This window comes from Tetrao urogallus (genome assembly GCF_951394365.1).
Source record: "Tetrao urogallus genome assembly, chromosome: 9".
Lineage (NCBI taxonomy): Eukaryota > Metazoa > Chordata > Aves > Galliformes > Phasianidae > Tetrao > Tetrao urogallus.
Genome location: NC_136822.1, coordinates 4237089 through 4249340, shown reverse-complemented (window position 1 = coordinate 4249340; position 12252 = coordinate 4237089). Strand labels below are relative to the sequence as shown.

Below are 12252 nucleotides of genomic sequence, written 5' to 3'. Positions count from 1 at the left end.
GCAGAAACCATCGCGTGAGGACGGCGATCTGCTCAGGACCCACATGCTCCAGTTCGTGGTTGAAGTGCAAGCACAAGGAATGTTCCCTGCCTTCCTTCCTTAGTGTGGTGGAAGAAGTGAAGGATTGTGCTTCCTCTTTTCCAGGGCGTCTGCTCTTTCTGAAGAAGAACACATTACTGATTTTGGCAGTATGGGTTTTCTGTTTAATCTGAACCTTGACACCAAGCACACAAATATATATATATATATAAATCTTACCCACTTGCTCTTCTGTGAGTGTGATATCTAGAGTTGATGTCCACCTTAGTCTAGGTAGTGGGATGCCTGAAGATTCCTCACATCTCTCAAGCTCTGGTGATCACCTTTTTTCTTTCCTCTCTGTACCATTTGTTGCGTACATTCTGCAGTCAAAAAGTTAAGGGAAAAGGGAGCAGCAAAGTTTCAGAAGCAAGGGAACTTTTGAGGATTATTGCCTTTATCTGAAATTACCTGCAGGATTATGAGAATAGAGTCCTTGCTTATAAAAATAGAACTACTTCACACTCGCTCAGTCAGGGTGAGGTTGGTGAGGTGGTACCAAGGCATGTGAGCTGGCAGCAGAGCCAGCTGGCAGCAGCAGGGCCCTGGTTAATTGGCAACGTTTGAGGCTTCTTCACAGCATGAGGCCATTGGATACGTGGTGCTAAGCATCAAGAGTCAGGCCTGTCTCTGTGGTAGAGTTTCAGATCCTGCTCTGTGCACCCTTACCCTACATCTGTAGGAGCGCCGCAGTATTTTTGCTATCATTTCATGTACGTGACTGTGACATACACACATCAAAAGCATTACAAATCTGAGTCCACAGATCTATGAGGAGGGTTTATCAGTGTTGTTTTAGGACCACAGCAGAGCAGGGCTGTCAACCAGGCACACATAAGTCCTTCCTGCACCTGATTTCTGTTCCCCAAGAGCTCGTCTCCTGGACAGGTCAAACTTCCCAACCCCTGTGTACTCCCTTAAGCCTCATCTTGGATTTCAGCAGTGAAGACTGTATTTGGCATTATGGGTTGGAGCAGGCAAATGGCTGTAGCAGACATAGCTGTTGTCTTTGTAGGGAAGACTTGGATCCCAGGTAGGTGCTGGTCGCATCATTACACCGAAAGGCAGAAGCCAGATATGGCACAGCATACAAACAGGGGCAGAGCTGTGCAGGCTGTGCTGTGTGTAGGTCTGTCCATGAGGGTGAGTTCTGTTGTTTGATTTAGTACTGTGCAATCTCCTCACTTTCAGGACAAACAGCTTTAAAGTGCAGTAAATCATCATCAGGACTTTTTTATTTTGATTACTATTGCTGCTGTAAATATCTTGGAATTATTGCAATGTATAAAACAGTGTTAATACTCTAAGGAGCATTCCGCTAACAATAAAGATTTCTTCACATTTTGAAGCTTCTAGAATAATTTTGGAACTGTAACAGAAGTGATTTTTGTTCCTGTTTTTAAAAATTACAGCAGTGGAAAAGGCTTATTTAAAAAATAGAGAGCCAAACTCTCATTCTCTGTGGGTTGGGATAGTCTTCTTTCTATATCTGTCTGTTTATAGTTAGCAGGAGTTGTTATACTTTGATTAGGACCAGAACTTCTTGGTCTGAGCCTCTGCTAGTGGCCTAGGGAGGTTAAGGATAAATCTGGCCTTGCCAGAACGCTGTTGTGAAAATGTCTCGGCTGTAAGTAGCACAGCTGGAGTTGTGCACCATCACAACTTGCAGAGCCCTGTACTGAGTGCCAAGGTCTTGGCCTGGCTGCTCTTTTGGCTCCATTTGCTGTTTCATCCTGACCACGCACAACGCTCCTGCCTCACAGCAATATCTTTGTACTGGATAGGATTGAAGAGGACTGAGGGAAAATGGTTCTGCCTAATTCTGCAGCATGGTCCTTTGCAGGAAGGACCTAAGAGTGGGGATATGAATCCATCTCCAGCAGAAGAAGGAGCTGATGCAGTATGCAGTACCTCATCTTTCACCCGAGCCCTGGGCTGGCAGCTCTTCACCTGGAATGGCTCTTCCTCTTCCCACTGTCATAAACAGCATCCATCCTTTCCATGTGCTTGGATGATGGGCTTTGGGAATGACATTGGATCAGTTGCTGGAGTGTAAGGTCTTGGAAAGGCAGAAAGAAGGAAGATGACTGCAAGGTTACAATGAGTCAGTGATGGACTTTGGTTGCCGTTGGCAATTTGGGTTTTACAGCAATTTGTTGCTTTGACCTTCAGCTCCGCCGTTTCTGTTTTGGTTTCTGAGGACTCCTTGTACACATCCATGCTCCCTGGATGCTGTGTGGCCAGGCCAGAGCAACTCTTGCCTGTCTGCTAAGGCCTCGGCTGGAGTCCTGGCTGAGAGCTGCTCTTCCTCTGGATCTTCAGCTGAAGAAACAGAATTCATGCTTTGTGTCCTGTCCGTGCCCATGATAATGTCTGTGGATACTTCTGCTCTCTTGCCCTCTAGTTTGGTCTGATTTAATGGCGAGGTGACATCAGCCAGAGGAGGTGTTTGCTCATTTGGGGTGCACAAGTGACAGGGGACAGGGTATCCAACTCCAAGTGCACAACGCAGAGATTGCTGTGCATCAAAGTACTCAGCAAACTCCTTTTGTTCTCCATAGGTGCAGCCTTACCACAGGGGCAGGTTTGGGGCTGGTGGAGGCCCACGTCCAGCTCTGCTCCGGTTGGCGGGCAGCCTGGTAGCAAACAGCAGCGTGGAAGCAGACAATAGGAAAGGAAATCAGTAGGAAAGTGGAATCCTGCTGCCTGGCACTCAGAGAGATCCCTGATTCCAACAGATGCATGAAAAAAAATTAGGCTCACTCAAGCAGGAGGGTGAGAGGAGAAGGAAGATGTGGGAAAGCACCAGCAGACAGCACAAGACCAAGTGCAACTGGCAGGTGATCTGTGTAAATAGGCTGCTTTTAACTGGGCTGCTTCACTCACAGATTTTTGCGTGCCCTCTGTGTGTGTGCTGTGTGCCCATGTGGGCTGTGCTGGTGCTGGTGGCCATGAGAAGGGATGTTTGGGCAGCCCATAGGAGCTGCTGGGTATCACAGGATAGCCTTGTTGACTCCGGATCTTGCTTGATCCTCCCCCAAATCCCAGGCATTGTCTTTGTTTCCTCGCTCAGAGCGGTTTTGTTTGGATACATCCTGCCTACTTTGAGATGACAGAGAGCTCATCACGTACTGCTGGTGCACAAAACCACACTGTCGCCCTGCTGCTGCTCGAGGGTAAATCACTGCCCACGAGTCTTCTCCTGCCTCCCAGTGTTTGCCACATCTGTGCTCACCAGTCTGTGTACATCACTCAACCCCAGCGCTATCACAGATCGTCCGTCCAGAGCAGAAAAACATCCTAAAGAGCCATTGTCTTCCATTTTGAACCAGAGCATCACCTCTATGAGGTGTTGAATTGAATTAAGGATGGTGGCTGCCTCACACGTCGCAATGAAATTCTAACTAAGGTCACGACCCTCTCAGCTTTGCCACATGGATGTTTTTGACAGAAATAACTCTCATCATTGTGCAACCCACTGTGTCAATATTTAGGCACGTCCTACCCCTCCTTTTGTTCCTCGGGAGCTGTCAGGGAGGAGCTGATCATCTTCAGGCCTCTGCACACTACTCTAAGACCATCTCTGCTTCCTCCTATCGCCAGAAGTTAGTTCAGGCGGCCCTGGGATGCTGATACTCCTCTCCAGCAGCAGGAACTCCAGTCTCCCCGGCAGTCATTTGAAACAATATAGTCATAAATGGCCTTGTGCCCCTTGAATGCTCCCATCGAGGGACTGAAGCTCAGTCATCAGGTATATCCTAACAACGAAGCCTTTACACAGCTGTCGGTGAGCTTAGCGGTGTCCCTGGAGCAAGGCATGCATAGGGACCCAATGAGGCTGCAGCCACCCAATGTCCGGGGCTGCAGGAAGGAGGGGGTTAAGCAGAGTGAGCATGTCAGGAGGCAAAATGCACCCAGCCTGTGCTCTGTGCAGCAGATGATGCAAAAATAGGGGAAGTCCATGGCGGCAGGAAAGAAGAAATGTACAGGACTTGCTTTCTGCCAAGCTAAGCCTATACAACCTGTTCTTTCTGGGTTGAGTTGTTAATATTCTCTGCCTTTTTCCTGCTCCCTATTTTTTTTTCTTTTTTCTTTTTCTTTTTTTCTTTTTTCCCCCCACAAACTACTGCCCAGAAGAGGTTAAAATGCAGTCTTTGTGCACGAATGGTTCATTCTGGGATGTGAAACATTCCGTCTTGCTTTTCTTCAGCTGCACACAGGGAAAGTGCTGGGGAGGGGGTCGTGCTGCCAGATAACACCGTGCTGCAGCCCAGGGATTCTGGCAGGGACTGCACATGGAGAGCTGAGGGCTCCATGCTGCACCATCCCAGCTGAACAACAGGGTGGTTACCTTGCAGGAGGAGGTATCATGGGCTTGTGTGCCAGCTTCTCTCCTGGATCTATAATACTGGCCATCTGTTGGATGTTGTTGGTGCTGTCCACCGTTGGTTTACCATGGTATGTAGGAGGGAGACAGTGCATATGTAATATCTGTGCGTTATTTTTTTAATATGGAGTCATTGTAAGATCTTCTTGTCCCAAACTTTTCTAGGGCACAGTGAAACAGTGGAAGGATGAGGAGTGCCTGTGGGCACTCAGTGCTGCAGGGTCTCCTGGTGCAGCATGGAAGCGTGTGGCTCTCTCCCATCCCAGCTCAGAGGATGGAGCAGCTCCCGCAGGGTCCTGCCCCAGCTAACGCTGTGCCACCTGGCTGCCCTTCAGTGCTTCTGCTCTTAAAGCAACCCAGCCCCAGCTAAGCTCAGTATTTCTCCTCGGCAACACGTTTTCTACATAACTGAACCTGAGCGGGTGAGACGGTTCTTGTACAACAGCCCAGGAGAGAGCAGTGAATCAGTTGTAAAAGTGAGAAAAAATGGTTTTCCATGGTTGGTGGGTTCTGCCAGCTCCTGAAAGGGACACCACACGGCTGATGTGCTGAATGTTAACAGGAGAAAGAAGGCAATGAATTAGTGCCTGTTGCCAGCAGCTCATTCCGTGCTGAGAATAACCCTTTGCAGAGCAGCCCTTTGGCTCAAGGAAAGAAACCCTATGCCTCGCTAATCTCTGCATCTTGATAAGCACCAGGATTGAGGCTGGCAAGGGGAGGCTGTTTGGCACGTGAGCACATGCTGCTGGTGTGCTGGTGGGAAAGGTGTGCCATGGGTGGAGAGGGACGGTGCCATGGATTGCATAGGAGAGGTTTGGCCATAAATGTCCCAAACCAATGGCTTACTGCCCTATTCCAGACTAGGGGATGTGCGTCAGCATTTTATTGTCCAAATTACACATAATGTCATCTATGTCCCACGATCAGCAGTTCCCCTACTGTGTTCAGTCCCTGGAAATCACAGCAGTAGATGCATGTTTGGAGGCAATCAGGGAATAGGGTCGGGCACTGACGCACATTGCTGTGGGTCCTGTCCAGCTCCTGCTCCCTCTTCTTCCCTCCCTGCCTTGCCCTCCTGTGGATACCCCTCCAGGCAATGAGCTGATGCCAGGACAGGCAGCAGGAATGCAGCAAATATAGAATAATTGCAGCTGTGTGAGGCACCGTGGGGTCTGTGCCTGCCTGAGTAACTCTGGAGCTGCCCCGTGCCATGTGCAGAAGTAGTGGAGGCAGCCCAGCACCCAGCCCTGCAGGGTCCCAGACATGGGGAGATGCCTCCCAGCTGCAGGGCTGCTCCTGCTTTCCCAGGAAAGTCTCAGTGGACTTTGAGACCCACGTGCAACACAGGTCATGGCGATCATTCTTAAATCCAGAAGTCACTTGGTTGGATCATGCGATGTAACTCAACTGGTGTAGACACAAAAGGTTTTCCTGCCGAGGCTCAGATACAGCAAAGGGTCTGTGCTCTGTACGCCCCGAATAATTGGGCTGTCATGGGAAAAGAGTTCGAGTCATTGTGATTTCTGACTTGGTGCCAGTGGTGCAACCTGAAATGACGGGGAATTTCCTGCACACCATTCCTGCTTTACGCTCTTGTTCTCAAGGGAAGGCTGTCTTTGCTAAGGATGGCCTCAGTCCTTTCCTCCCCACACCCCCCATCCACTACGGCAGCTCAGCAAAGAGCACTGTACCTGTGCAAACGCAATGCCATGCCAAAACGGTTCATGGCTAATTAATTAACTTCCGCCTACTGCCGAGCCACTCCCTTCGTCCTCACCTGTCTCAGACATTTATAGCAGCGATAGGATGCTAGAAATAGAGGCACTTACATTCAGAGCTGTGGGAGGCTGTAAACAAAAGGAGTTTGGGAGCTGATTTGCAGAAGAGATCCTTTCCAGCTGGCGGCAGCATGAAAACCCATGGGTGCACTTCAAGGTAAGGGGAGACGGAGGAATTAGCATTGGTGGTTTGCAGGGAGGTCTGTTTAGATGGCTCGGATAATCCACATGAGTGGTTAATGACCTGCGGCTAGTTTACACGCTGCTCCAGGTAAAGATTAATTTTGTCTTCTTGGATCCCAAGACTCTTAATTTGAAAGAAGCTCGTTGTGTCGAGACGGTTCCTTATAGGGGATCTGTGTTATTTTCAGCTTAATCCAAATAAACCGAAGTGTGTCGAACCTTAAGGCGTGCAGTGCACATCCAAGTACTGCACTTTGGCCCAGGGTGTCTTTGGTCGATGGATGCGTGGTAACAGGGGTGCTCTGAACGCATTCTGTGCCTTGTGCCACAGGAGCTCCCATTGACAGAGCTGATAGTTATGAAATGGCCCTGCTTACTGCTTCGACTGCCTCAGTGTGCTCCATAATGCTCGGAACTCTCCCTGCTCACCTTCAGCAGATACAGCAAAACAGTGCTCAGATAAGTGGGACCTGTCCTGAAGAGGTCAAACGATATTTCAGCCGACATCGTGCCTGGTGTCTGTGGGTCTGACGTGCTCACAGTTAGGAATCACTTGGCTGGAGAATTGCAGTTTCCTGACCAAGTCCTGTGCATGTTGTGCTCAGGGCAGTGGCTGCTCCTTCCCCTATTAGCAAGCAGGTTACCAGAGCCTGTCCCTCCAGGGTCCCATTGTCCTTTCAGCCCCTTTGGAAGAGCTGAAGACAGCTGTCCTGCCATCCATGTATTCACCAGGCAGTGAAGTGGGAGTCAGTGCCACCGGGGGACAATTAGCCCATCTTTTCTGCTTGGGGATGTTGGTTGTAAAGAGGTAGTTCAGCTTTCCTTCTCGTTTCATAGGGGTGGTGACCTTGCACATGACTTACACTCAGGATGCTTTAGGCAAACATTGACTCATTTGCCCCAACAAACCATCTGAGTGCAATCCTCCTGCTTTTCACTTTGCAGACGACACCTGAGCAAACATGGAACCTTATCTCACACACTGAATTCTGCAGAAAAGGTGCAGAAAAAGGACACAGGCAGACTGGCTTAGCAAGTACCACCATGCAGGTAGAAAGGCAGACCTTGGGACACCACCACAGCAGCACCAGCTTCACCTTAAGTGAAAGGCTGAGGAACGAGGCAAGGGGTCAGGGTGTGTTCAGCAGATGCAAGCCACTGGTCCCTCTGTGTTACTCCCAGGTCTCAATTCTACCCATAAAGCACTCAAAGGAAAGGGGTTTCTGTCCCCTGGGAACAAAAAGTAAAGAAATACTGATGAAGTCATAGAATCATTAAGGTTGGAAAAGACCCCTCAGATCCCCAAGTCCAACCCCAGCCAACCCCACCATGCCCACTGCCCACGTCCCTCAGTGCCACATCTCCATGGCTCTGAACACCTCAAGGATGGTGACACAATCACAGATCACACAGAATCACAGAATCACAGAATCACCCGGGTTGGAAGGGACCTCAAGGATCATGTAGTTCCAACCCCCTTGCCTAGCAGGGCCACCAAACATACACATTTAGATCAGGTTGCCCAGGACCCCGTCCAACCTGGCCTTGAACACGTCCAAGGACGGGGCATCCACAACCTCCCTGGGCAGCCCGTTCCAGGGCCCAACCACTCTCTTTGTAAAGAACTTCCCCCTAACATCCAACCTAAATCTTCCCTCCTTCAACTTGGATCCATTTCCCCTAGTCCTGCTATTGTCAGCCCTTTTGAAGAGTTTACTCCCCTCCTGGGTGACACAACCGGCTCCCTGTGCAGCTGTGCAGCGCCTCGCTGCTCTTTCTGAGAAGAAACGTTCTCTAACACCCAATCTGAGACCCATCTACGTCTTGGCATTCCTCATGAAGAAGTTGTGCTGCCATTTCCCACCAGAGCTTGGTGCTTCCCAGGCTTTGGGAAGGGCTCTGCTGCTGTCACAGGGGGGAGAGTGCACTCACGCAATGCAAAGCTCAGCGCAAGGTCGGCCCTCTTTCTGCAGCACTACCACCTATTGCATTGCGGCACCGCACCCTGCACCCAAAATTCTTGGGCTCTTGTTCATTTTATGGCACGCTGTTAGACATCAGTTTTGACTGTCGTATTTCTGTGCGCAGCTCCCTGTTTTATGTTGGACTTCGCTCTCTCTAGTTTTCTGTTATCTTATCTGTCTATGTCGTCTTTGCTCATGAGAGCCATCGGGAGGTTGTGAAAACGTACTGGGCCTGGCAAGGATGCAGGGTTCAGCCAACGTGGTTCTGTGTATGGCATTCTTTGCTCCTTCTTCACAGGTCTGCTTCTTTGGCTCTCCACTCAGACCCATCGGGTTGTACTGGAACTTGCACCAAGTTACAAATACCACTGACACAGACAGAGGGTTTCAGGCACAGCGCACAGGGGAAACGTTTGGAAAGACTTTGGAGAAACTTGCCTGGTTTCTGCCCCTCCAGTGTTTGTCTTTTTTTCTGGTGTGACAATGGTTGTTTGGCATTGGGATGCCAACAGCGCTCTTTCCCAGGATAGAGAGCATTCCCAGGAAAACACAGTAGTTGGGATTGCCTTTTGCCTACCCACTACATGTCCCCAAATGAGGCAGGGGAGTGCTGGCTTCCTGCTGGCTGGGCAGGGGGAAATCACAACCATGATGGTCCCACTCTGTAAAAAGGACTGCGTCGTCTCAAAACCCAAAGCCCAAAGCCCAAAGCTAGATCCTCTGTATTTTGGAAACCGTGGCTGAAAGTGTACACCGTTAAGAAAGGTTTTAAGATCAGAAGAGTCAGATGAAGTCTGGTGGACATCAAACCTCCCAAAGAGCCTATTCATGTCCTGGTTAGAACGACTTGGTGATGATACACGGGGGTTGTCTAATCAGTACTGGGAAAGGCTCGACTCTTTGTTCTCCAGGCAAAGCGTTGGTGGATGAGGTGACCAACCACAGCTCTAGCTCTGAGTTCAGGCAATTTAAAACCTGGCCAAGGGGAGACAATCTGATGACATCACATGGGAGCTGCAGGTGAAACCAAATGTGAGAGCCCAGGCTGAGAGAATCATCTGTTTTGAGAATCAGGCTGTAACCTGTAACACACAAGTTAAGTGTGTTAAGTGTGTTAGAGGCACTGCTGTGTTATTAACCAGCCTTCTATATTGAAAAGTCCCTGTCGTCTTTAAAAAAAAAAAGTCAATTGTTTTGCTTTTTGACTCTTATCTTGTGGAGTGTTGTCATTGCATGGCACACTCAGATTTCTTATCAAGGAAACACCCATAACTCCTACAGAGTTCTCCTTTTCTATGTCTTGGTGGCTGCTGAGAGACACTTGAAGAGAATAAACTCAAAGCAGACAAAATCTGGGGCCTCAGAAACCAAAAAAAAAAAAAGCAGTTTGTGCAGGTCAAAATGAGGATAAAATAGCAATTTCTCTCTGTCCTGCATCATATCCCAGAGCTGCTGGCACAGCTGGTGCCTGGCATGTGGAAATCATGGCCCCAGTGACAGAAGTCATGAGGGCAGCAGTTTGGTGGTTCACATTTGGGGCAAGATGGCCTTCTAGATAGCATCCACTGAAATTCTGCTCTCTTTCCAGGACTATCAAAAATCTTCTCTTTGTCAACTTGTTCCTGGGACTTGCCTTCCTCTTGGGATTCTTCCATGCAAGTAGCAGGAACCACCTGTAAGTCTTATCACAGCAAGAGCAGCCATTTGCTTGACTTGATGCACACAGTGCAGTGAGGAGCTAACCTGTGACACTTGAGTTAGCTCCCTTGATTTAAGCTGACGCTGCCAGCTTAAGAGATGGGGTATGGCTCTGGAAGGGCTGTTTTCCCCATGTGTTGCCTTCCTGCAGATTCCAGAAGAGTTCTGCAGAGCTGCTGGCGTCCCCCATGCCCTGCCAAGCCAAGACCAACATCATGTTCCTCAAGACCCACAAGACTGCCAGCAGCACCATCCTCAACATCCTGTTCCGCTTCACTGAGAAGCACAAACTCACAGTTGCCCTCCCCGCTGGCCAGGAGTTCCACCTGGGTTACCCAGAGAGATTCATCACCAATTTTGTGGAGGGTTTTCAAACCCAAAAGCAAAACTACAACATCATGTGCAACCACCTGCGCTTCAACCCCTCTGAGGTAAGAGCCCTGGCGCACGTGGAGAAAGTGAAGGATGTCATCTCTCTGGGTTTGTGCAAGGCCTTTGGCATGGCCTTTCACCACATCCTTACCCCTAAATTAGATACATATGGATTTGAAAGCTGCACTACTTGGTGGATTAGGAATTGATGGGATGGTGGTAGCCAGGGGGTTGTTGTCAATGGCTCTATGTCCAGATGGAGGACGGTCATGAGTGGTGTCCCTGGGGTCAGCAGTGCTCTTCCACATGGTTATCAATGACATGGACAGGTGTGATTGAGGGCACCCTCAGCAAGTTTGTTGGTGACACCGAGCTGAGTGGTGGACCTGGACATGCTCAAAATGTGGGCACGTGACAATCTAATCTGTCCTAACAGCCTTCTTCTTCCCCCCTCACGCACAGGTGCACAAGGTGATGGCAAAGAACACCTTCTATTTCACCATCCTGAGGAACCCCATTGCTCTGCTGGAATCTTCCTATGTCTACTACAAGAACGTAGCCCCTGCATTCAGGAGATCCAAGGACGTGAATGAATACCTGGCATCACCCCTGAAATATTACCTTAAGGAGGATTACAGGAGTAACATCTACGCCAAGAATAACATGTGGTTTGACTTTGGCTATGATAACAACGCAGAGGACAACGAAAAGTATATTCAGTCCATCTTGGAAGAGACTGAAGAGAACTTCCACCTGGTCTTGATAGCAGAATACTTTGATGAGTCCATGATCCTCCTGAAACGCACCTTGTGCTGGGATTTAGATGATGTGATTTACTTCAAACTCAATTCCAGGAGCAACGAGACTGTCCAGACCCTGACTCCAGAAAGCAAGGAGAGAGTAAAAAAGTGGTGCTCGCTGGACTGGAAGCTCTACCAGCACTTCAACCAGAGCTTCTGGAAGAGGATTGAGGAGACCATAGGATTTGAGGAGCTGAAGAAGGAGGTAAATGACCTGCGAATGAGGCAGAAGGAGCTCATGGAGACCTGCCTCTTGAACCAGGAGGCTGTGGCGAAGGATCACATCAAGGACAAGGCTCTCCTGCCTTTCCAGCCAGGGACGGCAAATATCCTTGGTTATAACCTCAGGCAAGACTTAGACAATGACACCCTGAAAAACTGCCAGAAAATGGTTGCACCAGAGCTCCAGTACATGTCTTACCTCTACTCCCTCCAGTACCCACACAAGCAGAGGAAGCCCATAAACTTTCCCAAGCAGTGGAGCAGTTCTCAGAAGACGTAATCCCCTACTTTGCAGCTACAGCATCCCACTGCTGCAGCCTTTTGCACTGGCCAAGTTTGGAGATGAGACTCTTGCACAGGATGGGGAGGCTGGGGGTCATTTGAGAGCTACTTCCACACTCTGTCATTCATTCTGTGGGAAAAAAAAAAAGAAAAAAAAAGTAATCTTTTATTTCTTTGTATTTACCGCCTTTTTCTTTATGTGGATGCCAGACCTTCTGAGGGGCACGGCCTCTTCTTGGTACTGAGGTTGCAGCCACCATGTACCTGGACCTTCCAGACTTGCTGAGACTGTAGCAGAAGGCCTCCAGGCAAGGACACAGCCTTAGCTGGGTAATGCTCGAGTCCATGACGCTGCTGTCACATGCAGGGGAAAGCCTGGTGCTGCTGAGCACTGGTAGGCTCTCGGGCTGGGCTAGACTTTCTTTCCACTTAAACATTAATCATGAGCTCAATCGTTTGGTTTGCATTTGACCTTTCTTAATAGAGGT

At 49.3% G+C, this 12252-nt stretch overlaps 1 protein-coding gene across 1 annotated transcript; it reads left to right on the top strand.

The window, feature by feature from the left end:
- Positions 1–6374: 6374 nt before the first annotated feature.
- GAL3ST2 (galactose-3-O-sulfotransferase 2) lies at positions 6375–11762 on the top strand (the record flags this gene model as incomplete). Its single annotated transcript, XM_079540101.1, has 4 exons — positions 6375–6400; positions 9979–10065; positions 10240–10519; positions 10923–11762. The coding sequence occupies 4 exons, from the start codon at positions 6375–6377 to the stop codon at positions 11760–11762; spliced, it is 1233 nt and encodes a 410-aa protein (XP_079396227.1).
- Between the last annotated feature and the right edge of the window lie 490 nt (positions 11763–12252).